The sequence below is a fragment of the Sceloporus occidentalis genome, unplaced genomic scaffold, assembly GCF_023333645.1.
Source record: "Sceloporus occidentalis isolate IW3139 unplaced genomic scaffold, rSceOcc1.0.p SCAF_5, whole genome shotgun sequence".
Lineage (NCBI taxonomy): Eukaryota > Metazoa > Chordata > Lepidosauria > Squamata > Phrynosomatidae > Sceloporus > Sceloporus occidentalis.
This window is the reverse complement of record NW_028316985.1, coordinates 65,769,832-65,787,591: the sequence shown is the minus strand read 5'-3', so window position 1 is coordinate 65,787,591 and position 17,760 is coordinate 65,769,832. Positions and strand designations below refer to the sequence as shown.

Below are 17,760 nucleotides of genomic sequence, written 5' to 3'. Positions count from 1 at the left end.
ACATCCTGCGTTTCAGCGCCTATTATGTTTTGATGATCATTCCCCCTTGATATTTGGTGTAATAATGGGACACAAAGGATTAAAAAATGGCCTTATGAATCACTTCTTAATCTGGGGATGGAAGCAGAGGATGAAAAACATCCTGCTGTCATTTCTGAGTTGGGGGCGGATTGATGTAAACATGGAAAACAAATTGCCGGTGGGTTCATACTTCGTCGAGCGCTTAATGACTTGTGACCACTTAATTATACATCCTTAAAATACACATATAAGGGGAAATGATTCAGAACTAAGCTGTTTTAAAAAGGATACATGAAAAATGCTGCCATTATTTCAAATCATGCGGCATTTTAACCCTTTGCGCGCTGCTGTAAAATTGAAGGAGTTGTGTCTTTGTAACCAAAGAGCTTGTCTTTGGCCTTTACTACAGGGATTAAACCCATACATAACACTGGGTTGAATCCAGATTGTTATGCTTATGTTGTTAAACATAAATGGGACTTGAAAGAAAGATACTGAAATAAAGATGTCATGGCAGCATGAGCTTCCCTTAGGCTTCACTTTATTCCCTCAGACACTTTTGGTGGCCCAAATATGAACACCCCGGAGAACACAAGGCTTTCATTAAAACACTATGAAAGCTGGATCCACACTGCAGAGTTAGAGCAGCCTGACGCCGCTTTTAACTGCCATGGCTCTAATTGTACAAAAATGCTGGGGTTTGTAGTTTGGTGAGAGGTCTTTAGCCTGGTCTGTGAGAGAGAGAGAGAGAGAGAGAGAGAGAGAGCGAGAGAGAGCTCTGGTGCCTCACAAAACTACAAATCCCAGGATTCAGTAGGATATAGAGTCAGGGAAGGGGAAAGTGGGGCCAAAATGCTTCAATTCTACAGGGTAGAAGGGTCTGTGACGTAACGGGGCGGGCGTGGCTGGGGCGTGGCAGTACGCCCCGCCCACTTCCAAAGTAGCCTTTGGAGCTGGGTGGAGCTTCAACGGCTACTTTAGAAGTGGGCGGGGCGCACTACCACGCCCACCCATTACGTCACAGGTGCTCCCTCTCTCCCTCCCCCCTCCGTCTTGTCAGCGCCGAAAAGCGGTGAGTCGCTTGCTTGGGCTTCCTGGATGGGGCGGGAAATGGAGAAGCTGGAACGCTCTGTATGTGTCTCTCTCTGTACGGGAGCCGCCGAGGCTCATTCTTAGGAGTTTGGCGCGCGGTGTTGTTTTTTTTATTTCCCTTCTCCCTCAAAGGAGCAAGAAAGGGAGGAAATGGGAAAGAATGAGAGAGAAGCCTATTCTGTGAAGGGTTTCCTTGGCTTTGGGTGTCAGAGGAGGAGGAAGGCAGCCTCCCCTCAGCCAGCCCTGCTAAGCCCCTCAGATGGGCAGCTGCAACTTTTCTTCCTGCAGAAATAACCCAGTTTGAGACCGCTTTAACTGCCCTGGCTCAATGCTAAGGAATTCTGGGAAGTGTAGTTTTGTGAGACCTTTAGCCTCCTCTGTCAGAGAGAGCACTGATGCCACAATAAACTACAGTTCCCAGGATTCCCTAGCAGTGAGCCACAGCAGTTAAAGCAGTCTCAAACTGGATTACTTCTGCAGTGTGTTTTGGACCTCAGTGCCCCAGCAAACTACAAGTCCCAGCATGCCATTGCCTTGAGCCAAGGCAGCTAACTCAATGTAACCCTAAGCATGAACTAAAAGAATAGAAAGCAACCCTGTAGCCATATGCATTTAAAATCATCAGATGTTGAAATCATTAATTAAGCACACTTCCACACACATGAGTTTTAACTACACCAGTAGTAGTTTTAATTCCATTGCAGGCGGAAGGGGCTGTGTTAGCAATTACTACTACATGTACCCAAGCTCTCCTTAAACTGCCTTATGGCAGAAAACCTCTTTGGAGAGACATAGGTCCAAAACACACTGCAGAAATAACCCAGTTTGAGACCGCTCTCAGAGCCACCATAAATCAGAAATGATTTAAAGACGCACAACAAGAAAGTAGAAAACTGTCTGGGATTGTTTTTTATTTCAAAACTTGGATTTACACATGTGGATCATTTTTTTAGGAATTAGCAAAATATCTCAATTTAATGGTCATCGTGGAACATCACAGTAACTAAGCTGAAGGACAAAGCAGACTTCATATTAAGCAAGGACTGTTTCTCCCTTATTAATACCACTTTCATTAATGCTAAAGAAAACAAACCTATGGATATGAAATATAAAAAGCAAGCTGGAAGAATAAACCAATTCACGTTATATGGGCAATTTAATCCTATGTGAAAACTGTTGGCCACCTTATTAGTTTGTGCAGCGGGATTGCACAGATTGAATATATACGGTAAAATGTCTGTATTGATTCTCTGAATGCTGTGCAAAATAATAATAATAATAATAATAATAACAATATGATTTGCCATCTGCAAAAAAAACTGATGGGAACATAAGCGTGGAAAAATGGTTGAAAATGGTGAAGTAAACATCATGTTTAGATTCAAACTGATGAACAATTAACACATAAGATGACAAACGTACTTGTAGCTGAGAAAAATGACTTTTGGATTGGCAGTCCCTAGGGAATAGCAAAATTCAAGGCCAAGAAAGAGAAAAAGATGACAAAATATCAAGAATTGCAATCTGTTTCAGTAACTCCAGAAAAGAAAATAATGGTGGTTCTAGTGGTGGTCATTACGACGGCTGGGAGCAACACCAAGTATAGGCTGACAGGACATTAGAATGAAACCCTGGATGGGATCACAGTAGCACAGTTACAAAAAGTGACACAGTGTTGGAAATTCCACATTATCCAATGCTACTTCATTGTGTTGTGGATGATGATGGGCATTGACAGAATAGTGTAAAGAACGTTGCAAAATGAGTGTTTTGCGCAATGTCTTATTACATTGCTTGCTTTTCCGTCATTCCCCCTGTAACATTATGTTTGCACTACAATTGCGCTACAATTGCACAAAAGTTGCAATTTGCGTGATGCGAAACCTTGCATTGCGGAACTGTTCACTACACCAGCGTCTTCCCTTTGCCTTTCGGATCAACATATTCGTGCATGCTCCTTGGAGGTTTTGGTGGCATCCTGACCTTTGTGCTTCCGGGGGGAAGAGGGGAAAGGAGAGAAGCCCCTTCCAGTTTCCTGTTTGCAGCCTCCTAGGTGTCCATGCAGGAAAGAGGAATGGGGCTGGGATGGATGACCCTTAGGGGACTCTTTCCTTTGCAGCCTCCTAGGTGTCCTTGCAGGACCGAGCAATAGGGCTGGGATGGATGACCCCTTGGGGCCCCTGTCGTTTACAGCCTCCGAGGTGTCCATGCAGGAAAGAGGAATGGGGCTGGGGTGGATGACCCTTAGGGACGCCTTTCCTTTACAGCCTCCTAGGTGTCCATACAGGAAAGAGGAATGGGGCTGGGATGGATGACCCCTAAGGGCCCCTACATTAGGGGCCCTTTCAATCCGAAGCCTCCGCGGAGTTTATGCGGGGCTGGAAGGGATGACCCCTGGGGGTTCCTTACATTGGAAGCCTCCTAGGTGTTCATGCAAGACAAGGCACCCCCCCCCCTCCAAGGGGTTGCCCTGAAAAAGGAAGGCCACCAGAAGGGAATGGGGTCAAAAAGTAGCCCAGCATCATGGGAACTTTGCAATCAGTAACTTTAGCGTTACTGCTGCCTACCACACCAAACCATTTCGCAACATATTTCGCAAGGATAACGGGAGACCTGGCCGGGCTTCCCTTTTTGCCCGCAATGCCCAAAAAGGGGAGGAATGACGCTTAAACTATGGGAGCGTTGCGCAATGGGCTCCCATAGAAATGAATGGCGTCTGGAAGGACGTCGCGCTTTCACGTTATTGCGCAACATTGGTGACGCTAACATTGCGTGATAGGCAGGAAAAATAGCCAAAAACTCGTGTCTGATAAACTCCAAAGAAAACTCATCCTCATCACGTCATTGGGCGTTTTAAGACCTAAGCATGTTAAATTTCTAGCAATAGGAGCAAAGATACAGGAATATATTTAAACCTATTTTAAAATACATTTGGCTACATCCCCAGGGAAGTTGCATCCATATCAGTCTCAGATGCTTGGATGTAAACAAAGGTCTTGTGCATATCAACTTCACCTTGGACATTCCTCCTTTGCCTCTAATGTCTGTGCCTTACTTCTACAACTCTATTTTCTAAAGAGAATTATACATAGATATATTGATTATTGGGGCCAGTCCACCTCAATTGCTTACTAGGTTCTTTAATAAAATATGAATCACTGACAGTCCAAAATCCCAGGCATTAACACCTACTAGATTGTGAAACTTAGATGTTCTTAAATATGTCTTTTTTTTAGTCTGCTTCACATGGAGTTCAAGTGTTTCTGTAACTTTCAGAAGTCCCCTAGATTTTAAATAAATGTCTGGTTCCAGTAATATTAATCCTTTGTTATTTTTAGACATGAAGTGGGGAAGAGGTGGGATCAGTGAGACTGCTAACCTCAAAAACACTTACCACAGTTCATTCCACTTGAACTACTCTTGTGTCAGTGGTTAGAACCTTATTACCTAAACCTTACAATTTGGGAGATTCACAAACAGCCAAGGCCCAATTTTCAAAAATCTAAGAGGACTAGGTTTTTGGATGAAGAACTAGAAAAATGTATCCACTGACTCTTTAGCACTGGTTCTGTTTTAATTAACGCAATAAAGAATTGTTAAATTAAATAACTGCTACAAGTCAATCGTGTTAACAATAAATTTAAGCAAGTTGTCTGTTTTATTGGAAAATCTCCAATTCAATGAACAGATTTTAACTATGCTAGTTAGTTCCCACTTCTGTCTTTTCTGTTTTAGGAGAGGCTTTACAAGCCATGTTTCTGTTAACAGGTCGGCTGTAAAAAACATGCACAGTAAGCAGATACAGAAACGGTTGTTTGCAAATGTCTTGCCATCATATTACAGAATTCTATATATGGAGAAAGCCAAATTATGAGCTGTATTCTTCCATAACTGAAAATCCCTTTCCAGCATCATATCCTACTTGTTCTTTGAGTTCATTTTGGGGGAATAAAGCAAGACATCAGCAATATGGGAACGCGTTGTCATAAACATTTCCTTAATTCTTTGAAAGTACAATAGTTCATAATCCATATTTGTTGGAGGAGAGGAATTAAAATTGGGTCTGTGTGGGTGCGTAAACCCAGAATTTTCCTGTTTTTCCCCTGCCTGCTCCATCCTGGGTCCTCACACATCTTAACATCCACAATTTCAAATCATGCTTTGAATTTTACCACTTGTGGTTTTAAGAATTATGTTTAAAGGGACTGCAGTAATTTATAATACAAACAGCCTGATATGTGGATTTAAGCTTCGAGGAAGTTTACTAACTATTGTCTGTTTTATAGTGAGAAAGGAAGATTTTTACCAGGCACATGTTGCATTGATCTCACAATGGAGACTGAAGTCACAGCAGCAACACTGAGAAAGCTCTAGAAAGTTACTTTTGGGGCTACAATTCTCAGAGCCCCCCAGTCAGTGTGGCCCCTGGCTCTTGGAAAACGCTGTTCAAAAAAATAACACCTGAAGCCTGATTTGAACAGTAACCCCAAACAGTAACCGCCGTTAGGATGAAATATTTTCTGTTTTCTAACCATTAGGAAAGCTGATGTCTGGTTGTATGACAAGAAACACTAGAAGTGCAAACATTATGTGAGGTTTTAGAATGAAAGAAAAGGAAAGTATCTGCTGGAATATATCTGGGGTAATTCATTAACAAATAGTCAACCTGGTCCTGAGTGGGTTTTAACTGGAGGTAAAGTCTGCTAGCTTTGGTAGGTCTCATTTATCAGAATGTATGCTTGGCATCATAATCTGATTTATAGCTTATTATCTGAGTCTATTAATAAGAACTGCTAATTTCAGGTAACCTGCTTCTTCACTTGTAACTGTGTAACAGTTGATCTGTGCTGAGTTCCTATAGGGCTCTAGACTTGAAAATGCATCTAATCCAATACAGTGATATTTTCTAAGACAATATAAGAAGTCAATCTCTGCCTGAGACATGCTGATTTATTTTTGACAATTTATTTTTGATATTTATATTGGGTTTATTTTTAATTGGGTGAAGCTTGTGGTGCAGAAATACATAGATGTGTCTCAGAGGTATACACTTGGGCAACAGTGAATTCATCATTGTATTAATTACATCTGGGTAGGCATCACTTAGGAAGTTGGTGTAAGTAGAGAGAAAAGAGTTGATAGAATTCGCTTTCCAAATAGGAGGAGAGCGTCCTTCCTGGGACAAAAACGAGAAATAGCCAATTAATATATCAGTAAGCTTCAGGATCTACATTTGGATACTATGTTATATATATACAAATATTAATACTGTAATAAGGAGATTCTCCCCTCGCACCCAGAACTGAATATTTGAGGCAGTAAAGAGCAGCATATAATTATTACGTACGTTTTAGTCAAGAGAAGCAACTGGTGACTCTTGACGTTCTTAGATTGAAACTTCCACCAGCTCTAGCCAACATAACTAGGGATGGTGGGCAAAGTCTGAAAATGTATGGAGGGTGGTATATTTTCTTAAATATATTTCCCCCTTGTTCATTGTGCCTGGAAACTGGATCTGGAAGAGAAGAAAGTGGTTATCTCATGTGGACTTATCGTCAGCAATATGTGTTTTAAATTTGGGGGGGGGGGTCAATAAATCCAACTCTTCCACTATGTTTGGAAAAAGAATCCTTAATTTCTGGATGGTATTATATATACTATCAAGCTTTCTTGAGGCAGACTTGATGGCAGCATGACAAATATGGCAACTCCCTTCCATGATTTGCTAGTCATGTCATTTCCATAGTTGTGGTTTAACAGTTGTGTTAGGTGGCAATCACTGAAGTGAGTTCTGCAGCTCCCAGCCAGTGATCTTGTTTGAGCATAGCCACTTGAGCTCAAAGCTACTCTCTGCCTCAATTCCTACTTTACCTTTACTTATAATGGCTGAGGGGAAAAAGTTATGAGCCAGGGAAAGACCACAAGGCAGATTAACAAACAGTAGCCTGTCTTTTGAAGTAACTATTCTTCTGTCCTCATACTCCCCCCCCCCCACCAGTTGATCTCTGCTTCATGTGGCTTCTCATAGCATGACGGCGTTTATCTTTATTAGGTGATGAGATAACACAATTTTAAATATTAAGTATAGTGTAGTTAAAGGAAGGGCACAATATTTTTGTATTTTTGAAAGTGAATAAAGCATATATAATTGCTGAATACTGTAAATCCACATGACATGCTGCTTGCAACTGAGAGAGATCTTATGCTGTAAATTTCCTTTGCAAAAATATGTAATTATATTGTAAGCTAGTGATTAATGCTTCTAAAAGCCTAAGAACCTGATTTTGCCAAATGTGGAAGTTAGTAATTTAATCTACTTTGGACTCCAGAGCATAAACATGAGTTGGGTTTTTTTTGTAAAGGAGGGAAGTATTTCTCCGGACTTGGAAACAGTAAACAAAAATATAATTTAATTTTACCAAGCATGAGTCACTTAATTTTTGTTTCTGGTTCTTGAAAGAGGTTCACTGCATTATATTCATGGCATTGATATTTGCCATATCAGTGCAGCAGCGAAGGATTCTTCAAATGTATTTCCACTATGTCTACAGATTTAATTCAAGTTGTAATAATGTGTCAGAGAATAAGGCTGTGCTGCTTTGAGGTTATGCTGTATACTTCAAAGCATACAGCACAGACTGAAGCATATGCTTTGAAGAAAAGGACTAATAATAAAATCTTTCTACTTTGAAACACAGGAGGAAGAAAACCCACAATTTTCTTCATGCTGATTTTTTTTTTTAAATCACAATGCAATTTAAACAGTAACAGAATGGTCCAGCTACTTGGGCTGTGCCACTGGATGTCCCTTTGTACTTCTGACGGAGCTGAGCTTTCTGACAAGACCAAAAGGGGAAATAAATAATAAATGTTATGTTCTGTTTTTCAAAGAGTCATATGTAGGCCAGGGACACACTTGAATCTGTTTTGTTGCTTTTTTTATCATATCTCATCATGCTTTCCTACTTTATTGCTGAAGCACCTGGCATACATGCTAATGTTGAACTTGTAGAGTCTCCTGCAGAGAAGGACTTGTTTCAAGGTGAGCTTGTTTAGATCACTGGAGTAAATGTGCAAGGAAAGCTGTTTCATCTTTTGGGACATATTTTTCTGCTGTTGATGGTTGTAGTCAGTAACCCTACAGATGCTGGGATAAAACTGATGCTCAAAATTTCTGGTCTGTATTCTGAAGGAGGCGAGGGTAAACACACATTTAAAGTACTCTACCTACTCCAGCCTATCTACTTGCTAGTAAGTGGACTTGCAACTGCAACTTCCATAAATTTTTGTTTAATTTAGGCCCAGCTTAAAACGAGAAGGAAAGATCCACTTTTCAAAGGATCAGGACACATATACCTAGTTGTATTCAGATGTTATACTTGAACAGCCATAGTTTTGAGGACTAGAAACAAGCTATGTGTATATATGTTTTCTCTAACGCTCTTGATTTGGCATGAGCATGTTGAGGTCAGCGCCTCTGAGAGAAATTTTGCAAGGCAGAACATGACTACTTTCAGGCTTCTCAAAATTGAGGATTTAACATCCAAAATATTGTGTGATTCTACTGCTTCGGTTTGGATTGTTGCTTCTAATAAAGAGTCAAGTCCTTTCTAAGATGAAAGCCATCTTTGAAGCGTTCTCCAAGCTATATGGCACTCCTTGTGACTGTTCCTCCTTTCATGTTCTGAGACCCTAACACTTAGTTTTTACCACTTTATACTAGCTGTACAACCTTCAGGTGATGCTTATGTAGACTTTAAAGCTGAAGCATTAGTGGTGTATCAGAAAAGTAAACATGAAAAACAATATAATATTTCATTCTTTTGGCCAGTATCTCTTGTATATTTTTCCATTAGTCAATGTGACTGTGATCAACAACTAGAATTAAGAAGTCTAATGTCTAATCTACACGGCAGAACTACAAATCCCAGAATTACATAGCGTTGAGCCATGGTAATTAACATAGGTCAAACTGCATTATTTGTGCCATGCAAATTAGACATAAGCAAATACAACCCATTTCACAGGTGAAATGGTCGGTTTGTTTCATAAGAAAAATGGACAGTCTTATAATGGGAATATTATAAATTGATATTGAATGGTTTCCACTGATGTTTATTTTAACAGTTGATTATAATTTTATGAACTCTTATTATCTTTTATGCTATTTCTATGGAATCATCCATGTCTAGCAACTTCCTGGAATGGATCTGATGCAACAAATTTAGATTATTTTAGATTTTCTTTACCAAACATGTGTACCAGGAAAAGTTTCCTGAAGTTGGCGGCTCAGAAGACATTTCCTCTAGGCTTGCAGAGTTTTGCAACCTATTTCCCATAAGAAGATAGTACAGCCATCATTACCCTCTATAAATGGCAAAGTGAATAAAACAGATAATTTGAAATAAGATGCTGCCTACATCTAATGTTTCTGTTTTCGTCCTCTTCCGCTTGCAGACTGTTTCTTATGACCCTATCTGGGGTCATTGTTTCTCCTTCCTCTGAGGCAGGTTGCTGTGATTTTTACTGCTGTATTTCCTGCCATACTTTGGTGGGTAATGTTTAAATGCTTAGACTTGCAAATATGTGACCTGAGGCTGTTGGTGAATTACTTGATGAGGGTCCCCCCCTCAGGAGGCCTGACAAACATGGGTCTGAAATGTACATGCAAGTATAGGAAATAAAAATATTCAAATGTAGAGAGCAATCTAGAGTCTCTGCTCCATATGTTGTAGTATGCACTGGAGACCCATTATAGCCCCTGGACCTTTTTGTACACTAGTTCTTCAGTCTGGATAATGTTGTGCTCCATCTGCTGTAATCTCTTAAACTGCACAGTGCTGGTTTCCTTAGATTTTGACCTGTTACTTGCTGGTGCTTTTGATCTTTGCTAGAAAGGCAATATGCTATCCCAATCTTTCCTCTGCCTATGTTATTGCTGTAAACTGCTTCATTTTTGTTGTTTGTATTAGTCACCTGTTTTTAACCATACACAGTTAAAAGGCCTTGTATTCAAGAATGTTTTGTTATTTCCTGTTTCTAGCTTTTCTTTCTGTAAAGAACTTTCTGTAAACTTGAAAGTTTAAAGCAACATATAATTAGGTGGGTGTCAGTCCAAGGGAAAGAGGTCCTCACTAACATCATTCAAGGTTAAACCCCAACCTCTATCTCAAAGAATAGCTCATTTATTCATAATTTAGGTGTGAACCCTATCGATAGGAAGCCTAAAACGACATGAGGATCCTTGTAGGTTCATTATTTTCCCTTTCTTTCTCGTCTTTTAAAATAATGGTGATGGTTTGACATAGGGCTGTCAGACCTTCAAGTGTAGCCAAGTATTTCAATTGGCTAATGTTTTAGATTTTCATATTGATAAATTAATTGATAAATATTGATAAATATAAAGAGTCTGCAGTTTTGGATTTGATTGGTAAATATTAACACAACATTTAATTGGTTCATTTAGGCTCAATTTTTCATCTTTCGTCTTTCTTTTTTAAAAAAGCTGTTCAGCATTTTAGTGCTGAGTTAATGCTTTAGAAGCATTTTCTTCTATTGACGTTTTACATATTAAGCAATATATTAGTCTATTTGCTATGCAAATATTGCTCTTGTTGCTGAACATCAGAGCTTGCAAAACACATTGCTAATAGAAGATGCTTTCAAATGAATTATCTGCCACCACTAAAGCACGGGTAATGTATTTTAAAATAGAATGTTCCTTTTGTGTGAATGGATTCTTGTTTCATTGATTGGCTCAGAGCTGAAAGTATGTTTTTGATTTATACTCTGTAGGGACTAATGGGAGAAACCACTTTCCATCCTGCAGAGTAATTAGGGAAGATAAGACTTTGAGCCACGCTGTGTGCCTCCAAATGAGGTTTTTGCAGGTGAGGTGTATTGTCAGACGTCAGCTCACTATTATTATACTGCATTCTCAACTTGAACCAGAATAGTTTTGTATGTATTATGTTTCTTTTCCTGGTTACATGGGATTGAATTTATGCTTAAATATATGCAGACATGATAGATGTTTGTTTTACCTACCTGAGATGATGATGATGATGGAGATGGAGGGGATGATGATGATGATGATGATGATGATGATGATGTTTTACATAGAAGGCAAAGGTTGCCTTCCCACCTTCTCCAGACCATATTCTTCCATCTTTCCACACAGACCAAAATACCGTTGCCCTGTATTTATGAAAGATCAGGTTAATTTTGTTGACTCTTCTGTTTGTGCATGTGTATGTGTGAATTAAATGTGGATTATTTCAGAAATACTATCAGTTAACTGTGGGAAAAGTACTATTCCTTAATATCAAAGAACAACAATGACCACAATTAAAAACAACCTCCATGTGATATGCAGTATGCTTTAGTGGAACTAAAGCTAAGATGTCCCTTATTACAAGTGATGAGGGCTGTTTGAGGGCTAGTAAACTTTTCCTTTTATTTAGATTGAATAAGATGTGAAAAATAAATCTCATATTTTGGTGTGTGGAGTTGTTACCACTGCTGTCTTTTATTGCTGTTTGAAACACTGGCAAAACAAAGTAAATGTTGCTGAAACATATTAAGAACTGACTTGATAAGAGGTATAAGTTGGTCGTTTATCTTAGTGAATGCTAGGGGCGAAGGAGTGGCAGGAAGGAGTGGCTAGAAGTGAACACAATGCGGCTGCGAGGGCGCTTCTTCCAACGGCCCCAAATAGGAGCGGAAAAGATCAGCTCCTTTTGGGGTTGGATTTGGGCTGGCTTAAGCGACCTTAGCATGGCCCCAGGGCGACTTCAGGGCACTCCAGGGACGTGCATCATGTAAATGACATGTGGCCGGATGTTGGCCCTATCTGCCTGTCTGTTCTGGGCCCCTAGGCATTTAAGAAAATAGCTTTTGTGGTCTCTGTTCATGCATGGTCAACTTACGGTTTGAAGAATCATGTGTTCCCTGGCTTCACTGACAAATTCTTAAGCTGAGCACACAGTCCCGTACAGTGTTTTGCATTTGGTGCACATCTTTTGTCAAATCTGGTGATGGATAATTTTATAAACTTCTTTTTATTTTTTCTTTCTGTCTAATTTTTCTGTATTTTTTCTTGCTTTGTGGGAACGAACAGCTGGGAGTGGACTGAACATATCCTTCTCTAAAGAGAAAGACTCTTTCTTGTACAGGCGAATGAGATGCAGCAATGGGTCCTGTTGAAAAAGAATGAGGACGAAGTGATAATCAACAGTTTTGGCTGATCTACCACCGATGTTTTGAAGGGCACTCTGGTCACCCAGAGCTGTTTTTGTTTTCTGAAGAAAAGAGGAACAAGTAAAAAAACAAACTAACCTTACTTCAGTAGAATTCAAACCAAGGCCTTTATCATTGTTTATTTTTTGGTAAAGTTTCCATTGAAAATGACTTATCCACATCATTTCTAATGGCAGAGCTGGACATCAGATGGCTAAAAATGAAGTTAATGTTAGGACCTCTTGCCTCATTATTTGTGGGTTATAACTGTGTTTTTAAAGGCAGATGGTGATGATCGTTGACAAACTGAATTTCACTGCTGCTTATTGTTCTTGGCTTTTCTGTTATGGAATGTGTCTTTGTTCTAAAGTCTTGCTTACGTTGGTTTGCCTTTGTTTCATTCATCAGATTATGGCACAGACACAAGGCTTTGGGAGAAGATACATTAAAGCATTTTTGAAAGGCTTCTTCGTTGCTGTTCCTGTGAGTGTCACTTTTCTCGACAGAGTGGCTTGCATTGCGAGAGTAGAAGGGGCTTCAATGCAGGTAACAAACTCTTTCTCTACCCTGTTCATTTTCACCTGTTCAGAGTCTGAGTTGTAAATAATTGACAATCCAATTTCAATGGCAGGAGAAAAATGTGGTTTTCAGTATTGCAAAGTTAAACCCTAGCTTCACAAAAAAGGGTTTTTCATCACAGAGAGCATTTTTAATGCATATAGGGGTAAAGTGAGTAATTCTTGCATTTCTGGAGCTATCAAACACATCAATTTTAGTTGACATATTTAAAGTTTCAATCTTTCTTTCTTTCTTTCTTTCTTTCTTTCTTTCTTTTTTTTTTTTTGAGATACATGCCTCAGGATTTTTGAGATACTTGGGTTTTTTTTGTTTTACTTATATACCGCTATTCCAAAAGATCATAGCGGTGAACAGCAAGTAAGCTAATGAGCAAGTAAGCTAATTTGCCCCCAACGGTCTGGGTACTCATTTTAGTGACCTCGGAAGGATGCAAGCCTGAGTCGAGCTTGGGCCCTTTTGCTGGTCTTGAACTCGCAACCTTGTGGTTTTGAGTGAATGGCTGCAGTACAGGCATTTAACCACTGCGCCACCAGGGCTCCTTTCCTTGCTATTTCTAAGAAATTTAAAATATTGTGAATGGATTATTAGATTTAAATATTATCAGAGAGAGCTTGATGTCATCAGAAGAAGTTGGTAACTAGATAACATAGGCCCGTTACAGACGGGCAGCTAGTACGTCCTGGGGACGTACTAGCTTTAGGGTAAGTGCGTAGCTTATGCATGCATTTACCCATATTACGGACCGTGTCCATACAAGATGGCTGCGGCCGTTCCTCACGGCCGCCGCCATCTTGACGTAGCTGACGCTCTGCGTCCGCATGTCGTGCTCCAGAAGTGACGCCGCAAGTGTGCACTTTGGCACTTGCGGTGTCTCTTCCGGGTTGCCGGAAGGAGCGTGATTTTTGCGCTCCTTCTTTACAGCGTGGAGGAATCGCGCAGTTTGGCTGCTGCGACTCCTCTGCGCTGCAACCAGCAGCGGCCCGAGACCGCCCCTTTTGGGCGGCCTGTAATGGGCCATAGTCATGTACTAGTGCAGATTCACTTTGGGGAAAATATGCTGTCTGAAAGGAATTGCCTACTCTCTGGCAAACCATACATTTTTGCATAATACTCAATATTAAAAAGAGAATTTTTCTACTCTTCCTTGCTTTTTTTCATGTCTACCCTTCCTAACCTTGGGCTCTCTTTGTGAGAGTCTTTCTTTCACATACACACATGACTTGGATTTATTTGTTTTGCTGTCCTAAATGTGTTTGCCTGTCTTTATTGTCTACCTATCTAAAGTTACTGATTTGTTTGTTTGCTATATGTATGCTTCACCTGAGGACCTCAAGGTGGTGTACATGGTTTGCTCCCCATTTGTATTCTCACAACAATCCTGCGAATTAGGTCAAGTTAGGTGTAGTGACAGTCCCAATCAGCTTCATGGCTGGTATATGTCTTGTGATGGGCTTCCTCAGTCTTAGCATAGTCCGACAGATAACATCTCATACAGGTTGTCATAACTTTTGGCAGCACATTGGCTGTTTCAACACAAGAATATATTAAACAGACTGAAAGGACTTCTATAGGATTATGGGGCTCTTCAGACCGGCCATTGAGGTTGGCCTGTGGGCAGAGTTGGGACATCGTGTCCACATGACACATCATGATGCTCCTCTGGCACTGTATCCACATGATGCAGCGTTGAAGGAGTGTCACATAGCTGCGGCACCGCAGCTATCACACCCTGGGAAGGCCGGATCAGGGCTGTGGCATGCGGTTGCTGCAGCCCCAATGTGACTGAAGAAGGGGAGGCTAAAGGCTGCCCGTTCAGGGCTGTTTGTACAGCTCCTATGTTTTCTTTCTGTTGTTTTGCTTGAGGAAGGAAAATATGGCAAATCATCTCCTTTTTCTTTTATCTTGCACTCCAGAGAGTGAATTATGTTGAATGTGCTTGAAAGCTATAGGATATGATGGAAAGTGAAGTTTTGTCAGCATGACGCCTTATGCTCATCAATAACACACTTGCATTGGATGTATGATTGTCTTACTTGAAGCTTTCACTGTACAATCCACCAGAATTGGATTTGTAATAGACCTTTTAGACTCCTAGCTGGCATTGTGCACTCATTATCCTGGTTCATGCTGTGACTAAAATTAAAAGTTCTTCCTCAGAAAAAAGAAAAAAGCAAGAGATATGTCTTACTCTTTTATTTCATTTCATTTCGCCTTTATTTTTGTTTTCTGGATTGGATTTATGTTATGTGATTTAAACATTTGTATCTGACTCCAAATTACTTTACCATGCTGTCTAAATTTTATAAATCACTATTCAGCTAATGCACATCTTATAGTAAAATGCTTTCCAAACTAGACTAATGTACCCATTGATACTGTTCTTTTGTGAACTTTGATTTGTTCTTACATGCAGGTATTAGTATATTTCAGTACTGGAATATTGGCATATTTGTTTACACCTATGGGCATATAAGCAAGACAGAAATAGCTGGTGAAATAAAATGCACTGTGACCTCTCTATCCATGGGGGATACGTTCCCAAACCTATCATTCTTAGTGAAAATTGTGGCTAATAGTGAACCCTATATTTCCAGTGGAAATAGACCATAGAGGTATGCTCAATGCTCTCCAGATGCCTAGAGAAGAAAACTACTTGTTCAGGAGATGAGGAAGGTGAGGAGTTCTCTGTTCTTTCCTTCCCTCTCTCATTTTAAAAACAATTATTGATTGAGATTCATTTCACGCAATTTGTAGGTGTATTCTACAGTTCTGTAAGTCTCCATGCTCAACTATATATAGGCTGATATTGAACTGATATTTAGATGAGGCTTCCACTGACTGAAATACTTAATGAAAAACACTGAAATACTTAATTGATAACTTTCTGGTGGTGGAGGTGACTTTTTGCTGTGTTTGCTAAGCAGTTTTAGATTTCTTGATGCAGAATATACACTACAGACACGCACATTGTAATCACAGTTACGTAATAAAACACAATAGCCTTTTCTTACTTAAAAAGAAAGCTCAGTTTTCTGTTTCTAAATGTGATATTTATTGGGAAATAAAACAAGCCATATTATATAAATGTGTGCACTGATGGCAGCGCTGTTCAAATGTATGCCTTCCATTTTGAGTACCGTATTTTCCGGCGTATAAGACGACCCCCAACTTTTCCTGTTAAAATATAGAGTTTGGTATATACTCATCGTATAAGACTACCCCTCTTCCAATGCACACCAAATAAAAATTTTAAAAAAAATTAGATTTGATTTCAATATGGTAATTTTAATTCCAATGCTTATGACATGCAGGTACTTAGCAGGAAAACTTGTTTTATACAAAGCCTGCTTGGATTGGTCAGCTCTCCCTGACTGCCCAGCCCTCCCTGTCTCCAAGACTATCAGAGTGGTAGCGTAAACACAGCTCTTTTTTCCATACCCCAGGCTTCCCGAAGCTTGCTCCGCCCTTCACTTACACCTTCTTGGTGAGGTGCTCCCTCACCTTGTCATCAGGACCATGTTAAGTCACTTCTTTCCGCGAATCCTAGTGAGTGGATTTCTTCTACCGTACTTGTACAGCGGTTGTCGCATACGGTGGGGATGCACCCGCGGTCGTTTTTGAGCTCCTCCACCATATGCGGCGACTGCAGATTCTCCAGTCCAGCTTGGAGGTTTCAGCACCTTCCCTATAAGACAACACCCGGCGTATAAGACGACCCCTGACTTTTGAGAAGATTTTCCTGCGTTAAAAAGTAGTCTTATACGCCAGAAAATACAGTAATTGGAGTGATTTGTTCTCACTATATATTCCCTTTTAAAATAATTCCTATCTAAAGGGCCAGCACAAGTCGGATTCAACCTCTCTTTCAATCTGAGAGTCAGTTACTATAAAAAAGCTATTTGAATTACTGCTTGATTTGCAAGATAGCTTTATGGATAGAAAATTTAATTAGTGAGTAGGTGTGGAATATTACAATTAACTGAGTAAAGCTGCATAACTGTACTGTCATTTATGGATGGTTTTCCTTACCATAACAACATAATATGCAAATACTGGTTTGGCATATAACGAAACTGAGGAGGGATGCTAGAAACTCAACAGCTGACCAGGATTCCTCTAAAGCTTTAATTTCAATGTTGAAAAGTTTTTTTTAAATCAGTCATTAAACATAAGTCTGGTCATGGATAGTATTTGAGACTTTTAATAGTTCACAGTTGGTGGAAAGCCAATTTCTCTAAAACATCTTGGAAATGAGTAGTCAGGAGGAACGAGAACAATTCTACCCTTTAATTGACAGCTGCTCATGTTGAGTTGCTCTAGAGTTGTTTTTTCCAAAGGTTGATAAACTGGAAAGTTCTATTTTATTCGAGCTTATAATATCAAGTTTTACTTAAAGTATTTTTTTTTTCCAGGATGGTCCAAGAATGAGTCAGAACAGCAAAGATGGTGCCCTTTACACCTGACCATCTATCCTAAATTTTATTTAGGCATGATATTTTGGCACATGAGGCAGAACGTCTTTGTTATTAAAAATAAACAAGTGAAATAACTACCAGTTTGCTCTTGCATTACTCCCAAAATGCTGCCTTACTCTGCCTAGTGCTAGGGCTGGCCCTGCATTCTATTATTGTTTCATTGAAGCATGTACATTTGTAGACTTCCATTAGTAGGTGGCACTATGCATCTATCCTGTACCTTAGGAAAAGGGAAGAAATGTTAGTGTGGGTTAGTTGATGATCTTAATTCCTTAAGGCATAATGTTTTAAATCTTGCTCTCCTTTTCTCTAAGCACAAGTATCAACTTCAAATAAACTTAGGTCCAAAATACAC

At 39.8% G+C, this 17,760-nt stretch overlaps 1 protein-coding gene across 3 annotated transcripts in view; it reads left to right on the top strand.

Moving 5' to 3' along the window:
- The first annotated feature begins 1,062 nt into the window (after nt 1–1,062).
- IMMP2L (inner mitochondrial membrane peptidase subunit 2) overlaps nt 1,063–17,760 on the top strand; it is a 625,477-nt gene continuing 608,779 nt past the window's right edge. The window contains exons 1-3 of one of the 3 annotated variants that reach the window (XM_089524300.1): nt 8,067–8,155; nt 10,909–11,003; nt 12,760–12,897. In XM_089524300.1, the coding sequence (XP_089380426.1) occupies nt 8,068–8,155; nt 10,909–11,003; nt 12,760–12,897 (321 nt within the window). In that variant the 5' untranslated portion in view covers nt 8,067. Of the gene's footprint in view, nt 1,094–8,066; nt 8,156–10,908; nt 11,004–12,299; nt 12,433–12,759; nt 12,898–17,760 lie in introns of those variants that run through there. The other 2 variants (XM_089524302.1, XM_089524301.1) reach the window with 2 other exon arrangements.